We start from the raw sequence: 18,406 nt of genomic DNA, 5'->3' as shown, positions 1-18,406 counted from the left end.
ACCTCCAGGAGGAAGGACGTCACCTCCAGGAGGAAGGACGTCACCTCCAGGAGGAAGGACGGACGTCACCTCCAGGAGGAAGGACGTCACCTCCAGGAGGAAGGACGGACGTCACCTCCAGGAGGAAGAAGGACGTCAGACACCCGCTGGGCAGCGGCCGCTGGACGTGGTTCTGCGGGGACACGGAGCCTCTGCTGCTGCCCACAGCTTGGAGGAGGACAGGGCGAGGGCTGGGCCAGGCTCTCCTCTCCTGGTGGCGTGCCGGCTCTCAGGAGCCTCCCGACTGGAGCTGCTGAGCCGGAGCTCAGAGTTCCAGCTGCTGGCTCCCTGCCCGTCCTGCTGCACCGCTCAGCACCACGCTGCGGGCAGGGCAGGCCCCGGGAGCACTGGCCCGGCGGTCTCCGCTGACGGGCTCTTGCTCGGCTTTCCTTTGCAGCAGGAGGGAGCAGCAGCAGCAGGAGGAGGAAGAGGAGGGGGCTGCCCTGGCCCTTTGCTCGTCGGAGGACCCCGGCCGCTGCCCAGGCGCCAGGGCAGGCGGGCTCCGGCTGCAGCAGGGCGCTCTTTGGCCAGCCCCTGGCAGCCCTCTGCGGGGAGGACGGCTCCCTGCCCCGGCCCATCCAGGTAAGCCAGCCTGGCCGGGGGGGTCCCCAGCCCTCCAGATGCTCCCTAGAGGCAGGCGGTGGGAGCCCTCCCTCCGGCTGCTCCACAGGGCGTCCCCAGGAGCTGCGGGGATGGCGGCTTGGGCTCTTCACCCCCAGCGAGGAGCCCGCTCTGGGGCAGTGCTCTGGCCACCGCTGGCGGAAGGCAGCTCCTCGGCCAAGCAACTGTCCTCCTGCCTCTCCCGCAGGAGCTGCTGGCTGTCCTGCGCCGGGAAGGACCCTCGACGGAGGGGATATTCCGCAGAGCCGCCGGCGGGACCGAACTTCGGGAGCTGCGGGAGGCCCTGGACCGCGGCGCACGCGTCGACCTGGGAAGCCAGCCTGCGCTCCTGCTGGCCGCCGTCTTGAAGGTGAGCGCTTCTGACCTGCGGCTGGAGGAGCTCCTGGCCGGCCTGGCAACTTCAAAGGCTCACCCGGAGCCCTTGGCATTGCAGGACTTCCTCCGAAGCATCCCCGACAAGCTGCTCGTCAACAGCCTCTACGAGGACTGGATGCAAGCCATGGAGAGGACCGGCAAGGAGGAGAAGCTCTGCGAGCTGAAAGCGTAAGTGCGGGCAGCAGCCCGCCTGTTGAGCAGGGACGGGGAGAGACTTGCCTGCAAAGGGACGGTCTCCTTCCAAAGCTGCGTCTTCTGGCAGCTTGCTGTTGCTGGGGTGGGCTTAGATTTCGGGGAAAGGGCGTGGAGAGGGAGCCTTCCCTTGCCTGGGCTTGGGTGCAATCAGGAGCTGGGAAGCAACGCCGTGCGTCCTTCCTGAGGTGCAGGAGCACCGACCGCTGGCTGAGAGCACCTGGAGCCGCCGGCTCCCCCCTGCCTTGGGCAAGCTTCGGGGACGGCTGTGGGCAACGTCTGCTCTATTCACGTCGAGCTCCCGTTCCCTCAGGGTGGCCGAGAAGTTGCCTGCAGCCAACCTCCTCCTCCTCGAGCGGCTGCTCTCGCTGCTCCAGCACGTCGGCCACAACGCAGCCACCAGCAGGATGACCGCCAGCAACCTGGCCATCTGCCTCGGGCCAAACCTGCTGAGCCCACCCGACGAGGACCTGCTCCCGCTCCAGGCCATGCTGGAGGTGACCGAGAAGGTGCGCTGTGTTGGCAAGCCGGCTGCAGCCTTGCCGGCCCATCAGAGCTTGGCTGCGCAGAGGTCCCTGGCTGCCTCCTCCCTTGAGCAAATGCCGGTGGGGCGGCTGCCCGCAAAGGCAGCCCCACAGCCACAGCCGTCTGTGCAGAGGCAAGGGGCGCGAGTGGGAAAGGCTGCTTGGGACAACTTCAGGCAGCTGGGTTGAGACCAAGGGCTTGGTGTGTGCAGGTGAACACGCTGGTGGAGTTTATGATTGAAAATTGCGGCGACATCGTTGGGGAGGAGGTGGCTGGCCGCTCCCCTCCATCAGCCGGGGAGTCGCCAGCCCCCACGGACGGAGCCACAGGTATGAGGAGGAACTGAGGGCTGTCCCAGGCTGGGGCTCGGGATACCAGAAACCTCAACGGCAAGAAGAAAACCGGTGTAGGGCTTGGGGTGGCTTTTGCTTTACTTCCGTGCCTTACTTCCAAGGCGTCACTGCTGCACATGGTTTTGCTTTCTAGAGCTGCCTTTGGAAGAGCAAAGTGGCCCTGCAGGCAGAGCAGACCAGGGCCACCAGGCAGAAGCCATTCTGCACGCATCCCCCTCTCTGGACGTCCTCAAAGGAGCTGGGGGAGACACGGTGGCGCAGTCCCAAACGACAGAGGTATGTCAGCTCCGCTCCACAAGCACCGTGACAGCGTCTCTCGGGTAGGAGGGTAGTTTCTGAGGAGGCCAAGTAGCTGCTGGGCCTCCTCCGGCCAGCCGATGGCTTGTGCGTTTGGGGTTCCTCCTCCTCCTCCCCCGCGGAGTCGTACGTTGTGCGGAAAACTGGAAAGGTCCTTTCTCAAATGCGTTAGGCATGGGCTTAATCCAACCAAATACCTACAAAAAGACAGCGGGGAGTAGCTGCCAACTTGAGAGGGCTTTTGCTCAGATCCTACTTCATCACAGTTTCATCAAGTCTGTTTTGGGGCGGGGGGACTGTGCGAAACGTGGACGATGCAAAGCAGCATCTTCCCCGGAGAGCTAAGGTGGCAATTTGGCAAGCAGTGCCTTACTACTCCAGGCCGTCCCTTGCCACCCCTTCACTCCGACATTTCTGGTTTAGGCACCTCCAGCTTTGCCTGCAGCCACCCTCGAGAGCACGGCAGAGCCCCTGCTACGCCCGCAGCAACTGGGCAGCCTTTCAGAGGAAAGAAGGTAAAACGAGTCACTTTTTGGCTTAAAATCAGAACTGTCCCCGCTGCATCGTGGCCTTACCTATCTAAGCACACCGTGGGATGGAAAGGTTTGCAGGCTCTCCCCGGGACGAGGAAAAGAGAAGAAACCGAAGGAGGACACAGGCCTGGGGAGATGAAGGCTGTGCCGAAAACAAGAGGAGGAAGAGAGAAAAGGGATCGGGGGATCGCAAACGGAAGAGATGCAGGAAGGTCCGGCAGGTCAGGAAGCCCAGGTGTGTACCAGGCTCTGCTGCCCATCTTTCCCAACTCTCAGCACTGCTCTAAGTCAGGCCAACCCGCTGGCAAGGCACGGCGAGGGATGGTGCTGCGCAGGGTCTGGCAAGAACCCCGTGGCCGCTCCCCAGGGGCTCCCCATCGAGCCCTGCTGCGTGGCACAGGGGCCCTGTGCATCTCTGCGCGCGCACAGCTCTCTAAGGGCATTCCCCGTGGGGATAAGGCGCCAGAGCCCTCCCCTCGGCAGTGCCAGCCGTAGCTCGCTCTCTTCTGGGCTAGGAGCAATTCCTCGTCAGCGGTGTTCCCCAAAGAGAGGGCAACCAAACCCTGCCTCTTCCTGCCGCTGTGCATTCAGCAGCGCTCTCTGCCTCTGTCCTTGTAGGTGCCGTTTTCCTGGTACTGGCTGAACCCCTGTGAGCCCTGGGCCCGCCCCCCCCCGCAGTTGATGTTCTCAATAAAACGGTTTTTCTCTCTTCTGACTGTGTCCGCTATCGGCTGTTCTGGAGCGGGCAGCTGCTGTTTGGGGATGACCCCTCGGGGAGGAGTTTGGGATCGTGCCTTGTCCCAGCATCCTTGCCGGCGGGCACGAGGGCTGAGTTCAGGTGCTTTAGGAGTGAAAGCAAGGCACAGAGTTGCACAGGAGGGTGGCGGTTGGAAGGGAGCTGTGGAGGTCGTGCAAGCCCTCTGCTCAAGCAGGCTCCCCTAGAGCAGGTTGCCCAGGACCCCGTCCTGGTGCGTTTGGGCTATCATCTCCCTTAGAGCAGGTTGCCCAGGACCCCGTCCTGGTGCGTTTGGGCTATCATCTCCCTTAGAGCAGGTTGCCCAGGACCACGTCCTGGTGCGTTTGGGCTATCATCTCCCTTAGAGCAGGTTGCCCAGGACCCCGTCCTGGTGCGTTTGGGCTATCATCTCCCTTAGAGCAGGTTGCCCAGGACCCCGTCCTGGTGCGTTTGGGCTATCATCTCCCTTAGAGCAGGTTGCCCAGGACCCCGTCCTGGTGCGTTTGGGCTATCATCTCCCTTAGAGCAGGTTGCCCAGGACCCCGTCCTGGTGCGTTTGGGCTATCATCTCCCTTAGAGCAGGTTGCCCAGGACCCCGTCCTGGTGCGTTTGGGCTATCATCTCCCTTAGAGCAGGTTGCCCAGGACCCCGTCCTGGTGCGTTTGGGCTATCATCTCCCTTAGAGCAGCCCCAGGAGCTCCGAGCGAGGGCCAGACGTAGGCAGACACGGTGGCCAGGAAGGGCTGAAGGTCCTTACGCAGCCACCGTCACCTGCAGCTTGCTGCTCCCTGCGGCCGTCACCCTTGCACAGCGAGTGCCGGGCAGTTTCTGCAGAATCCCCTCACTCGTGGCAACGGTATAAACCCAAGCGCCGTGCTGGGCGGTAGGAATGCGTCAGCTCGCCCCAAAAAGCTTTGGAAGCTGGACTGCTGAGGCTTTTGTGCGCCCATGTGGACATGTGGGAATCAGTCCTCCTGGGAGCAGCGGGTCTGCAGTCGGGGACTCCCCCTCGGGTCGGGGCACTGCCCGAGGTAACTCCTCGAGGGAGAGAGCCCTCAGCTTTTAGGGGAGTGACATGCCCGTTTTGAGCCATCACTTTAAATCTCGGGGATTCTTAAGTCGGTCATGTAGCATTAATTCTCTTTACATCATTGAGCCTGTGATTTATAAAATGTTACCGGACTTCTAGCTAACTTTTGCAGAAGAATAAATCTGAGTTTTAACACCTGTAGGCTTTGGTTAGTCGTGCATCCGTAACACTTTAAATTGGCGTAGTCGGCAGGATGGTGTTAATAGAGGAATTATTACGGAGGCACGGCTGCAACCCTTCTCCCCCAGGTCTGGACTGGGCGAAGGAGAAGTGGTCCGACCCGGCAGTGGTCGTGGAGAGAGTAGAACTGTGCCGCGGAACTCGTCGAGACGGCAAAGGCAGCGTGTGTGCCCTCCTGGGTGCCTGCTTGATTCAAGCAGAGAACGGAAAGCGCGATTCCGCTAAAAGGCAAGGGGAAATAGATTGTCTGACGGTGGAATTGGAGGAAAGGGACGTGCGGCCCCTTATTGAAGCAGAAGGGCACGCGGGTCCGCACGGTGGGAGCCCCCGGGGTGCTGTTTGCATGGCCCCTTGGTCGGGACCCGAGCTGGGCGAGTTGCAAGCTAAGTTTTCGTGCAAGCCGGGCGAAAGCGAGACTGAGTATTTGTGGCGAGTTTCTCTAATGGGGGAGGATCGGATACTGGGGAGCGATGCTGAAGCGAGAGGTTCCTGGGGCCCGGGAGCGTTTCCGAGTGCCGGACCGGCAGGTGATCAGTGGATAACGTCCCGAGCAGCCTCCTGGGCTGGGGCTGTGAAGCCCAGGGAGGGAGGAGAATCTGTCCCTAGCCGGGAACAGGGACCGTCGCAGTTACCGGAGGGCCGCAGGCAGGTTGCCCACCCGGCGGGGAGCGGTCTCGAACTGGCGGCCGTCGGGCCGGAACTCCGATCCCGGAAGGGACGCTCTCTGCCGGAAGGCCCCGGCACTGGGCGCAGCCCGGGCCGTGGTGCAGGGGCAGTCCGCCGGCGGCGGCCGGGGGGGGATTGCTGGAGGGGCAGGCTGGAGACCGGAGGGAAGGGGGCAAAGCTGGAGACCGGAGGGAAGGGGGGAAAGCTGGAGACCCGAGGGAAGGGGGGAAAGCTGGAGACCGGAGGGAAGGGGGGAAAGCTGGAGACCCGAGGGAAGGGGGCAAAGCTGGAGACCGGAGGGAAGGGGGCAAAGCTGGAGACCGGAGGGCCGCAGCAGCAAGCCCGCCCCCTCGGGAGGAGAAACGGGACCCTTTCGCGGCACTGCCGGAGGAGCGGGAAGGGCTAAAACACGAGAAGCTGCGGTTTGGGGTTCAGGCCGCCCAGTCCGCATGGGGAATAGCTGCCGGTGGTCTGCTGATAAGGAGCCTTACATACACGTTTCTGTGGGTCCAGGATGGAAGAGCTTAGAATTCTTCATCGATACAGGAGCCCAAATTAGTGTTTTAAACGATCGGCAAGCTAGTGAGCTGGGAATTAAGCGATCCAGAAAGGCTATAAACGTTAGAGGAGTAAGAGGGGCGACAGGAAAATGGCCCATAGCTCGAACCCAGCTTGGGTTACCAGGGCAGAAGACAATGACAGCTGTGGAAGTGGCGTTAAGGCCCTGTGAGGGAAATATACTGGGATTTGATGTGCTGGCAGGCAGACAATGGGACCGACCCAATGGTAGGGTGTGGGGCTTCAGGGGCAGGGGGGCAGAGGCTGTTGATGTGAGAAACTTAGAGGTTGCTCCTGCACTACCACAGTCTAAGGTAACCCGTGTCCCTGAAGACCACTTCCAGCTGCGGCCAAACGGGGCATTTCAGAATTTAATAATGATCTGGAGAAAAGAGAGATCGTCAGGTACACACATTCTCCTTATAATTCTCCTGTTTGGCCAGTCCGTAAATGAGATGGAAGGTGGCGACTAAGAGTTGATTACAAGAGATTGGACAGTAATACCCCACCATTAACTTCTGCCGCCCCAAGTATTACCTCAGGGATTGCCCAACCTCTCTATGACTTGCTCCAAAAAACCTGAAAGTGAGATTGGACTTTGCAACATACGGAAGCTCTTAACACTCTGAAAGATGAGCTTAAGGCTTGCCAGAGACTAGGTCCATTGCACCCACGAGATCCCTTAAGGGTGGAATGGGGATGTGCTGACCATGCCTCATACTGTGGTGTGTTTCAAAAGGGGCCACAGGGCCCAGCCAGGCCCTTATTATTCTCTTCCACTGCATTTAAAGAGACGGAGCGAGGATATTGAGATTGGGAGAAGGGGACTCTTTCCCTCACTAGAGCAGCTAAAGAGGCTGAAAAGCTGCCTACTTCACGGGATGTTATAGTACAGGGTCCTTTCCCACTCTTAAATGCAATCCTCGGTGGGTCACCTCCTCCAGAGGGAGTAGCCCAAAAGGCCACAGTTAGGAAATGGTATGCATACCTCGAAGGGATAAGCCAGTTGCTCCCACTAAAGGAGGGTCCGACTAAGGTTTTCAAACTACAGCAACCTGTAAACCCTGACCCAACCTTGCTGGGTCAACCGTATAAACCTTCTCCGATTGAGGAGGCACCCGAATTTGTGGCAGGCTTGGGTGTGCAGGGAGTGTAGTTCACGGATGCATCTGCCTGTCGAGTGGGATCGAAACGGCAGTATAAAGCAGTGGCATTGGAGATTGGTACTGGGAAGACAGTCAAAGAAGAGGGGGAAGGTGGTGCACAAGTAGGAGAACTACAGGCTTTATTACTGGCCGTAGAGAATGGTGCTCCCATCGTCTGTACTGACTCTTAGGCAACCTTTAAGGGTGCTACAGAGTGTCAGTGGGAATCTACTAAGTGGGAAGTAGGTCATGCGAAAGTGTGGAGGACAGAGGACTGGCAACGTCTCCTGGCAAGAGGGAGATGCCGACCTTTAAAGGTGGGATGGGTGAAGGAAGGAACATGCTTGGGATGGAACCCCAGCTGCGAAATGGAATCGGCAGGTGGACCACCTGGCCCAAATCAGGACGGTCACCGGTGAGAAGGAAGGTTTGGATAGACTAGCAGAATGGTTGCATATCAAAGCAAGCCGCTCAGGGAAAGCAGATCTCTCTTATGAATGCCGATCTCGGGGCCGATCTCAGTGTCTATGAAAACCCGTGAAGCAATTCTTACAGCTCGCCCACAATGCCGAATAAGGCTTAAAGCTAATCACCCAAACCAAGCTGCGGCCCAGCATATCAGACAAGGCAAGGCTCTTGGGAGCACGTGGCAGGTTGATTACATTGGTCTTCTGAGACCATCTCATGGGAGTGGAAAGACTCACCACATCAGTGCCCGGTGGATAATACCGGACTTCTAACCCTGTGACCCGGTTTTAAGACCGAGGCCTAGTTTGTGCTTTTATACAGGACCATGAAGGAACGAGTCATTCCAGTCCTTTTGCTGACAGTGATGACGGTGACAGGCGTGGATGGTGAAGATCTGGATGATAATGTCGTGGCAGAATGATGGACGTTAATATATCCCGAGTCCCTGAGCTCGCCTGAGAGCAATGTGACAATTATAGTTGGAGGTTCAGATTGGATGGGGGAGGAGGTTGTACTCATGTTGTTTATAGTTGGTCACCAGGTGCAGCAAATGCTGGTTCAGTATGAAACACCAGACGTGACTATATCCTCCAACTGACCCACGGGATCACGGGGTGGAGTTGGAATGGTACTACACTATGCCCTGAAATTCCGTGGGGGCAACTGTGTGTGGTACTCGAGGAACATCGACAGAGCACCCTAGAACTGAGTTTACAGCTATCAACCTTAGCCAACGCTACATCAACCAATTTGGGGACTCTCAAACAATCGGTTATAACGTATCGGTAAAATGACTATCAAAAATTGGGCAGTATTGGATTAGACGCCAAAGAAAGAGAAGGGTATATGTAGATTTTGAACACCTCAGTGGACACCTGCTGTGTTCACTCCAAATGTGTCAATGTGGCCTCAAGCCTAAATCAACGAGAGAATACAGCAAGAGACTCAGAGGCAATTGCTTCTGCACCAGGGACCAACTGGTTGGGAAAACTTTTGATGTGTTCAGATCTTCTTTCACGGGGCAGGCAACTAGCCCTCTCTAATCTTTAATAATGCTTGTAGTTATGATTACTGTAATCTAGACCAGAAGGGAACAAGGACCCACAAGGAGCATCAAACTCACCAAACTGCACCCCCTTTTATCTTTGGAGGCAAGAGGTGACTGTACCACCACTCCAGAGAAACCAGTTGAATCATGACTGTGGTCAAGGGGTGGATTGTGGCAGTACATTCCCCCCCCCAGCCCCCACCCCCCAGCCCCCATCCTGCCAGCAGGAAACAAAACTTCTCTGGGAAGGGAGAAGGGGAAGGAATCCTGTGACCAGCTATGAGCACAGAGTGACAGAGGAAAGACTTTCCCTGGGGAAGAGGCACCAGGGAGCGGGTGAGGTGGAGGAAAGCTTTGCCGCAGTTTTGGCTGTAGGTGGAGAGCTCTGGATCAGCGAGAAATTCTACGTCTTCCGTAGCATGGCACATGTACCGAGTCTTCTGCTGGTACCAAGTAGAGGCAGAATGTCAGGCAAAGTGGCTCATTGAATGGGAATGATCTAGAGGAATTTACGTGGCTGTTACAAGCCCCATTGCTCTACAAGTTGCATCTTTTTTCTCTAGTCCTTTCTTTTTTGGAAGGGGGTGGCGGGAGGGGCATGGATAGATGGAAGATAATTTATCTTCATACCTACAAAAACCCGCATTGTAGCAGTCAAGGTAGAAGACGCCTTTCTCTCGTACCTTTTCTTTTCTGAACAGGGAGAGCTCAATCTGCTGATCAATAGCCCACTGAGTTCAATAGACACCTTGGATTTTTACCCTTTGGCTCAAGAGCTAGATGCAACCTCCTGCCATTGGTGTTAGCACGACTAATGCAGTAATCTGCGATCTTCTCCCTAATAATCTAGGCTACATACTACCGAACGCTCTGTGCGAGAGTAGAACCTGAGTTGCACATGACATCAGCAGTGTGAAGAGCTGTGACATTCAAATGAGGAATGAGACCTATTTTGAACACCTTTTAATAGCTTGCAGGAACAACAAAGGGGAAGCGCTGTGTATAAATAATGCAAAAACCCCACGTGGGTTTTCCCCCTAAATTTCTGACCCTGCTGTGACAAGGGATGTCCTAGGCCCCCCCTGGGCTGCACTATGGGGGACCTGTTCACACGCACTGGGATCTGGGAGATGGGGCAGAGCGGACCCTCCGGCAGCTTGCAGGTGGCACAGAAGCGGGAGGAGAGGCTCCTGCGCCGGAGGGTCCTGCTGTCAAGCCGGGGGATCTGGAGCGGCTGGAGAAAGGGGCTGACGGGAACCTCCTGTAGTTCCCCAAGGGGAAGAGCAAAGTCCTGGAGACCTGGGGACGAAGAAGCCCTTGCGCCAGTAAATGCTGGGGGACACCCAGCTGGAAAGCAGCCGTGCAGACACCTGGGGTGATGGTGGACGCCAAGTGGAGCGACTTCGAGCCAGAAAAGTGCCCCTGGGGCAAAGGCGGCTCCCTGCCTCCTGGGCTGCAGGAGGCAAAGCGTTGGCAAGAGGTGGAGGGAGACGGTCCTTCCCCTCTGCTGGGTCCGTCCAGCCCGCCCGGGGGTCCCCAGTGCCAGGCAGAGGCGGCCATATTGGAAAGAACTCTCCCCCCGGTGCCCCTCCCACTTTCCGTTGGGCTTAGAATGTTGGTCGTTGGGCTTAGAATGTTGGTCGTTGGTCTTAGAATGTTGGTCGTTGGGCTTAGAATGTTGGTCGTTGGGCTTAGAATGTTGGTTGTTGGGCTTAGAATGTTGGTCGTTGGGCTCAGAATGTTGGTCGTTGGGCTCGGAACGTTGGTCAGTTGGAGCCCACGGCCGCCAGAGACAGCAGCACGGAGCTGTGCTGGCACGCAGGAGCGCTGGGAGGAGGCAGGATCTGGCCGAGCAGCACCTCGCCGGCACCGGCACCTCGCCTCCCATCCCCGCTGTCGCCGACTGGCCCGCGTCCTCGGTCCACGGCGAGGGTCCTCCTCTCCCGGGCAGGATGGGCCAGGCCAACTGCTGCTGCGGCTCCAGGTGGGCTCTCCCTGTGCCTCGGGGGCACGGCCGGGACCCGCGGCAGCGGCGGCGGCGGCGGCCTTTCTCATGCCCGCCGCTCTCTGCTCTGCAGGGAGGCTCTCACCGACGCCGAGCCGGTGCTGAGCACGGACGTGCGGCTGACCCGGGGCCGCAAGAGGAGCGAGAGACGCCTTCTCCTCCTCCAGGAGGAACTGGTGATCGCCAAGTTGCAGTAAGACCCTCGGAGCCCAGCTGCCTTTCCCCCAGCCCTGGCCCTGGCCCTGGCCCCGGGGCAGGGACACCCCGGCCCCAGCCCCAGGCCCCGGCCCCTTGGTGGGTGCTGGAGGCGCCCATCGCTGTCCGTCCGTCCGTCCGTCCGTCCGTCCCAAGGGCAGGCGGGGGACAGGGCTCTGCCCGGGGGGACCCCCAGGAGGCCACCTCCAGCTCACCGCCTGCCTCTCCTCTCTGCTCTCTGCAGCCGCGGCACCAGCCTGCGCCCACAGCTCCGCCTGGCCCTGGACCAGCTGTGGGTGCTGAGCGGCGGAAAGGAGGCGGCGGGGGACGAGGAAGAGGAGGAAGGCGGCGATGAGGACGGGACCTCCATCCTCCTCGTCTGGCCCAGCGGCTCCTGCGTCGCCACTTTCCCGTGAGTGCCACGGCCGGGCGGGAGACGTTCCCAAGCACGCCCGCGCCATCGTGAGAACGGCCTCTGCCCTGCGTGCAGAGCCTGGGCAGGGAGCGAGCAGCACGCCGGCAGGGAGGGATGGGGGCGTGGGCAGGTCCCGCATCCCCTTTGGGTCCCCAGAAGGGGAGGGCGAGAGCAGCTGCTCTGGCAGGACACGGGGAGCCAGGGCTCGGGCAGCGCCTCCTCCGTCCTGCCCCAGGGGGCTTCGTCCCGCTCCGGCGTCCTTCCTGCCCCGCGGGGCTTCGTCCCGCTCCGGCGTCCTTCCTGCCCCGCGGGGCTTCGTCCCGCTCCGTCCTGCCTCACGGGGCTTCGTCCCGCTCCGGCATCCTTCCTGCCCCGCGGGGCTTCGTCCCGCTCCGTCCTGCCCCGCGGGGCTTCTTCCCGCTCCGGCGTCCTTCCTGCCCCGCGGGGCTTTGTCCCGCTCCGGCGTCCTGCCCCACGCGGCAGGGCTGCGCAGGCGCCCGCCTCTGCCCACGGGCTGGGGGGCAGCGGGGCCTGACGCTGGTTCTCCTCTCTTTCTGCAGCTCCCGGGCGCTGAAGGAGCTGTGGGTGGGCACGCTGCTGGGGTAAGCCGCGGGGATGCTGCAGGTGCAGCCGGACGGGGGAACGCAGCTCCCCAGCTGGGGAGAGGTGCCCCCGCGGCTGCCGGCAGCTCTTGCCGCACGAGGGAGAAGAGGCGGCTCGGGGCTCAGCCAGCTCTCTCCCTGCCCCTTCCCGGCGCACAGGACACCCGAGGGAGCCAAGAGAGCCCGGGGGACGGCTGTCCCGTCCGTCAGGCTCCTGGAGAAGGAGCTGGGCCGCCGCCACGCCGTGAGTGCCTGCCCGGTCTGGGCTCTGCCCCCGAGCCCTGGTCCTCCAGCCGAGCGAGCGGCAGAGGCATCGCTGCTCACCTGCCTCCGCTCCTTCTCTCTTGCCCAGCGGAGGACGTTCAGCGCCGGGAGCCTGGAGAGGATGGTGGAGGGCCAGGCCGAGGTGAGAAGGGCCGCCTTTCGCCCGCCTCTGGCACGTGCGGCCAGTGGGGTGAGGGATGGAGGGAAGGGTGGTGCCGCTCGGGGAGCGGAGAGGGCTGGGGAGCCGCCGGGAATGCCGGCACATCCTGGCCGGCGGTGCTGGGGGGAAACCTGCCCCGCGGGGCAGAGAGCCCGGGAGGGCAGAGGGTCCCGGCTCTGCCGCGCTCAGGCTGCCGGTGCCGGCTGGCAGCTCGCCGGGCCGGCGGCCCGTTGCGCCGCGGGGCTGCTCTCTGAGCGCAGCCTGGTTCTTGCAGGCTGGTCCCAAGCAAGGGCCTCCGACGGTCCCGCCGAGCAGCGGAGGGGGACTTTGCCACGCACCGGGTGAGTTTCGGGAAGAACGGTGAGCTCCTGCAAGCGCTGGAGCTGTGCTCACTTGTCCCTCGAGTGTCGCCATGCAGGTTGGGCAGCCCGAGGCAGGACGTCACCTCCAGGAGGAAGGACGGACGTCACCTCCAGGAGGAAGGACGGACGTCACCTCCAGGAGGAAGGACGTCACCTCCAGGAGGAAGGACGTCACCTCCAGGAGGAAGGACGGCACCTCCAGGAGGAAGAACGTCACCTCCAGGAGGAAGGACGTCACCTCCAGGAGGAAGGACGGACGTCACCTCCAGGAGGAAGGACGTCACCTCCAGGAGGAAGGACGGACGTCACCTCCAGGAGGAAGAACGTCACCTCCAGGAGGAAGGACGTCACCTCCAGGAGGAAGGACGTCACCTCCAGGAGGAAGGACGGACGTCACCTCCAGGAGGAAGGACGTCACCTCCAGGAGGAAGGACGGACGTCACCTCCAGGAGGAAGAAGGACGTCAGACACCCGCTGGGCAGCGGCCGCTGGACGTGGTTCTGCGGGGACACGGAGCCTCTGCTGCTGCCCACAGCTTGGAGGAGGACAGGGCGAGGGCTGGGCCAGGCTCTCCTCTCCTGGTGGCGTGCCGGCTCTCAGGAGCCTCCCGACTGGAGCTGCTGAGCCGGAGCTCAGAGTTCCAGCTGCTGGCTCCCTGCCCGTCCTGCTGCACCGCTCAGCACCACGCTGCGGGCAGGGCAGGCCCCGGGAGCACTGGCCCGGCGGTCTCCGCTGACGGGCTCTTGCTCGGCTTTCCTTTGCAGCAGGAGGGAGCAGCAGCAGCAGGAGGAGGAAGAGGAGGGGGCTGCCCTGGCCCTTTGCTCGTCGGAGGACCCCGGCCGCTGCCCAGGCGCCAGGGCAGGCGGGCTCCGGCTGCAGCAGGGCGCTCTTTGGCCAGCCCCTGGCAGCCCTCTGCGGGGAGGACGGCTCCCTGCCCCGGCCCATCCAGGTAAGCCAGCCTGGCCGGGGGGGTCCCCAGCCCTCCAGATGCTCCCTAGAGGCAGGCGGTGGGAGCCCTCCCTCCGGCTGCTCCACAGGGCGTCCCCAGGAGCTGCGGGGATGGCGGCTTGGGCTCTTCACCCCCAGCGAGGAGCCCGCTCTGGGGCAGTGCTCTGGCCACCGCTGGCGGAAGGCAGCTCCTCGGCCAAGCAACTGTCCTCCTGCCTCTCCCGCAGGAGCTGCTGGCTGTCCTGCGCCGGGAAGGACCCTCGACGGAGGGGATATTCCGCAGAGCCGCCGGCGGGACCGAACTTCGGGAGCTGCGGGAGGCCCTGGACCGCGGCGCACGCGTCGACCTGGGAAGCCAGCCTGCGCTCCTGCTGGCCGCCGTCTTGAAGGTGAGCGCTTCTGACCTGCGGCTGGAGGAGCTCCTGGCCGGCCTGGCAACTTCAAAGGCTCACCCGGAGCCCTTGGCATTGCAGGACTTCCTCCGAAGCATCCCCGACAAGCTGCTCGTCAACAGCCTCTACGAGGACTGGATGCAAGCCATGGAGAGGACCGGCAAGGAGGAGAAGCTCTGCGAGCTGAAAGCGTAAGTGCGGGCAGCAGCCCGCCTGTTGAGCAGGGACGGGGAGAGACTTGCCTGCAAAGGGACGGTCTCCTTCCAAAGCTGCGTCTTCTGGCAGCTTGCTGTTGCTGGGGTGGGCTTAGATTTCGGGGAAAGGGCGTGGAGAGGGAGCCTTCCCTTGCCTGGGCTTGGGTGCAATCAGGAGCTGGGAAGCAACGCCGTGCGTCCTTCCTGAGGTGCAGGAGCACCGACCGCTGGCTGAGAGCACCTGGAGCCGCCGGCTCCCCCCTGCCTTGGGCAAGCTTCGGGGACGGCTGTGGGCAACGTCTGCTCTATTCACGTCGAGCTCCCGTTCCCTCAGGGTGGCCGAGAAGTTGCCTGCAGCCAACCTCCTCCTCCTCGAGCGGCTGCTCTCGCTGCTCCAGCACGTCGGCCACAACGCAGCCACCAGCAGGATGACCGCCAGCAACCTGGCCATCTGCCTCGGGCCAAACCTGCTGAGCCCACCCGACGAGGACCTGCTCCCGCTCCAGGCCATGCTGGAGGTGACCGAGAAGGTGCGCTGTGTTGGCAAGCCGGCTGCAGCCTTGCCGGCCCATCAGAGCTTGGCTGCGCAGAGGTCCCTGGCTGCCTCCTCCCTTGAGCAAATGCCGGTGGGGCGGCTGCCCGCAAAGGCAGCCCCACAGCCACAGCCGTCTGTGCAGAGGCAAGGGGCGCGAGTGGGAAAGGCTGCTTGGGACAACTTCAGGCAGCTGGGTTGAGACCAAGGGCTTGGTGTGTGCAGGTGAACACGCTGGTGGAGTTTATGATTGAAAATTGCGGCGACATCGTTGGGGAGGAGGTGGCTGGCCGCTCCCCTCCATCAGCCGGGGAGTCGCCAGCCCCCACGGACGGAGCCACAGGTATGAGGAGGAACTGAGGGCTGTCCCAGGCTGGGGCTCGGGATACCAGAAACCTCAACGGCAAGAAGAAAACCGGTGTAGGGCTTGGGGTGGCTTTTGCTTTACTTCCGTGCCTTACTTCCAAGGCGTCACTGCTGCACATGGTTTTGCTTTCTAGAGCTGCCTTTGGAAGAGCAAAGTGGCCCTGCAGGCAGAGCAGACCAGGGCCACCAGGCAGAAGCCATTCTGCACGCATCCCCCTCTCTGGACGTCCTCAAAGGAGCTGGGGGAGACACGGTGGCGCAGTCCCAAACGACAGAGGTATGTCAGCTCCGCTCCACAAGCACCGTGACAGCGTCTCTCGGGTAGGAGGGTAGTTTCTGAGGAGGCCAAGTAGCTGCTGGGCCTCCTCCGGCCAGCCGACGGCTTGTGCGTTTGGGGTTCCTCCTCCTCCTCCCCCGCGGAGTCGTACGTTGTGCGGAAAACTGGAAAGGTCCTTTCTCAAATGCGTTAGGCATGGGCTTAATCCAACCAAATACCTACAAAAAGACAGCGGGGAGTAGCTGCCAACTTGAGAGGGCTTTTGCTCAGATCCTACTTCATCACAGTTTCATCAAGTCTGTTTTGGGGCGGGGGGACTGTGCGAAACGTGGACGATGCAAAGCAGCATCTTCCCCGGAGAGCTAAGGTGGCAATTTGGCAAGCAGTGCCTTACTACTCCAGGCCGTCCCTTGCCACCCCTTCACTCCGACATTTCTGGTTTAGGCACCTCCAGCTTTGCCTGCAGCCACCCTCGAGAGCACGGCAGAGCCCCTGCTACGCCCGCAGCAACTGGGCAGCCTTTCAGAGGAAAGAAGGTAAAACGAGTCACTTTTTGGCTTAAAATCAGAACTGTCCCCGCTGCATCGTGGCCTTACCTATCTAAGCACACCGTGGGATGGAAAGGTTTGCAGGCTCTCCCCGGGACGAGGAAAAGAGAAGAAACCGAAGGAGGACACAGGCCTGGGGAGATGAAGGCTGTGCCGAAAACAAGAGGAGGAAGAGAGAAAAGGGATCGGGGGATCGCAAACGGAAGAGATGCAGGAAGGTCCGGCAGGTCAGGAAGCCCAGGTGTGTACCAGGCTCTGCTGCCCATCTTTCCCAACTCTCAGCACTGCTCTAAGTCAGGCCAACCCGCTGGCAAGGCACGGCGAGGGATGGTGCTGCGCAGGGTCTGGCAAGAACCCCGTGGCCGCTCCCCAGGGGCTCCCCATCGAGCCCTGCTGCGTGGCACAGGGGCCCTGTGCATCTCTGCGCGCGCACAGCTCTCTAAGGGCATTCCCCGTGGGGATAAGGCGCCAGAGCCCTCCCCTCGGCAGTGCCAGCCGTAGCTCGCTCTCTTCTGGGCTAGGAGCAATTCCTCGTCAGCGGTGTTCCCCAAAGAGAGGGCAACCAAACCCTGCCTCTTCCTGCCGCTGTGCATTCAGCAGCGCTCTCTGCCTCTGTCCTTGTAGGTGCCGTTTTCCTGGTACTGGCTGAACCCCTGTGAGCCCTGGGCCCGCCCCCCCCCGCAGTTGATGTTCTCAATAAAACGGTTTTTCTCTCTTCTGACTGTGTCCGCTATCGGCTGTTCTGGAGCGGGCAGCTGCTGTTTGGGGATGACCCCTCGGGGAGGAGTTTGGGATCGTGCCTTGTCCCAGCATCCTTGCCGGCGGGCACGAGGGCTGAGTTCAGGTGCTTTAGGAGTGAAAGCAAGGCACAGAGTTGCACAGGAGGGTGGCGGTTGGAAGGGAGCTGTGGAGGTCGTGCAAGCCCTCTGCTCAAGCAGGCTCCCCTAGAGCAGGTTGCCCAGGACCCCGTCCTGGTGCATTTGGGCTATCATCTCCCTTAGAGCAGGTTGCCCAGGACCCCGTCCTGGTGCGTTTGGGCTATCATCTCCCTTAGAGCAGGTTGCCCAGGACCCCGTCCTGGTGCGTTTGGGCTATCATCTCCCTTAGAGCAGGTTGCCCAGGACCACGTCCTGGTGCGTTTGGGCTATCATCTCCCTTAGAGCAGGTTGCCCAGGACCCCGTCCTGGTGCGTTTGGGCTATCATCTCCCTTAGAGCAGGTTGCCCAGGACCACGTCCTGGTGCGTTTGGGCTATCATCTCCCTTAGAGCAGGTTGCCCAGGACCACGTCCTGGTGCGTTTGGGCTATCATCTCCCTTAGAGCAGGTTGCCCAGGACCCCGTCCTGGTGCGTTTGGGCTATCATCTCCCTTAGAGCAGGTTGCCCAGGACCCTGTCCTGGTGCGTTTGGGCTATCATCTCCCTTAGAGCAGGTTGCCCAGGACCCCGTCCTGGTGCGTTTGGGCTATCATCTCCCTTAGAGCAGCCCCAGGAGCTCCGAGCGAGGGCCAGACGTAGGCAGACACGGTGGCCAGGAAGGGCTGAAGGTCCTTACGCAGCCACCGTCACCTGCAGCTTGCTGCTCCCTGCGGCCGTCACCCTTGCACAGCGAGTGCCGGGCAGTTTCTGCAGAATCCCCTCACTCGTGGCAACGGTATAAACCCAAGCGCCGTGCTGGGCGGTAGGAATGCGTCAGCTCGCCCCAAAAAGCTTTGGAAGCTGGACTGCTGAGGCTTTTGTGCGCCCATGTGGACATGTGGGAATCAGTCCTCCTGGGAGCAGCGGGTCTGCAGTCGGGGACTCCCCCTCGGGTCGGGGCACTGCCCGAGGTAACTCCTCGAGGGAGAGAGCCCTCAGCTTTTAGGGGAGTGACATGCCCGTTTTGAGCCATCACTTTAAATCTCGGGGATTCTTAAGTCGGTCATGTAGCATTAATTCTCTTTACATCATTGAGCCTGTGATTTATAAAATGTTACCGGACTTCTAGCTAACTTTTGCAGAAGAATAAATCTGAGTTTTAACACCTGTAGGCTTTGGTTAGTCGTGCATCCGTAACACTTTAAATTGGCGTAGTCGGCAGGATGGTGTTAATAGAGGAATTATTACGGAGGCACGGCTGCAACCCTTCTCCCCCAGGTCTGGACTGGGCGAAGGAGAAGTGGTCCGACCCGGCAGTGGTCGTGGAGAGAGTAGAACTGTGCCGCGGAACTCGTCGAGACGGCAAAGGCAGCGTGTGTGCCCTCCTGGGTGCCTGCTTGATTCAAGCAGAGAACGGAAAGCGCGATTCCGCTAAAAGGCAAGGGGAAATAGATTGTCTGACGGT

General features: G+C 61.0%; 2 protein-coding genes across 2 annotated transcripts; both read left to right on the top strand.

The window, feature by feature from the left end:
- Window positions 1-414: 414 nt before the first annotated feature.
- LOC142037560 (T-cell activation Rho GTPase-activating protein-like) lies at window positions 415-3,634 on the top strand (the record flags this gene model as incomplete). The annotated part of the gene is made up of 9 exons (XM_075042017.1): window positions 415-621; window positions 848-1,009; window positions 1,094-1,203; window positions 1,541-1,736; window positions 1,964-2,081; window positions 2,239-2,381; window positions 2,826-2,917; window positions 3,006-3,170; window positions 3,554-3,634. Coding segments are annotated over 9 exons (1,218 nt in total), but the record flags the coding sequence as incomplete, so codon positions are not given.
- Window positions 3,635-10,204: 6,570 nt separating this feature from the next.
- On the top strand, window positions 10,205-16,791 carry LOC142037688 (rho GTPase-activating protein 20-like). The gene is made up of 18 exons (XM_075042169.1): window positions 10,205-10,253; window positions 10,438-10,810; window positions 10,905-11,024; window positions 11,271-11,438; window positions 12,002-12,043; window positions 12,203-12,287; window positions 12,396-12,449; window positions 12,742-12,808; window positions 12,886-12,978; window positions 13,564-13,778; window positions 14,005-14,166; window positions 14,251-14,360; window positions 14,698-14,893; window positions 15,121-15,238; window positions 15,396-15,538; window positions 15,983-16,074; window positions 16,163-16,327; window positions 16,711-16,791. The coding sequence occupies exons 1-18, from the start codon at window positions 10,205-10,207 to the stop codon at window positions 16,733-16,735; spliced, it is 2,277 nt and encodes a 758-aa protein (XP_074898270.1). The 3' UTR covers window positions 16,736-16,791.
- Window positions 16,792-18,406: the final 1,615 nt, after the last annotated feature.

The sequence above is a fragment of the Buteo buteo genome, chromosome 12, assembly GCF_964188355.1.
Source record: "Buteo buteo chromosome 12, bButBut1.hap1.1, whole genome shotgun sequence".
Taxonomy (NCBI): domain Eukaryota; kingdom Metazoa; phylum Chordata; class Aves; order Accipitriformes; family Accipitridae; genus Buteo; species Buteo buteo.
Note: the sequence above shows the minus strand (reverse complement) of the source record. Positions and strands in the feature narration are given on the sequence as shown.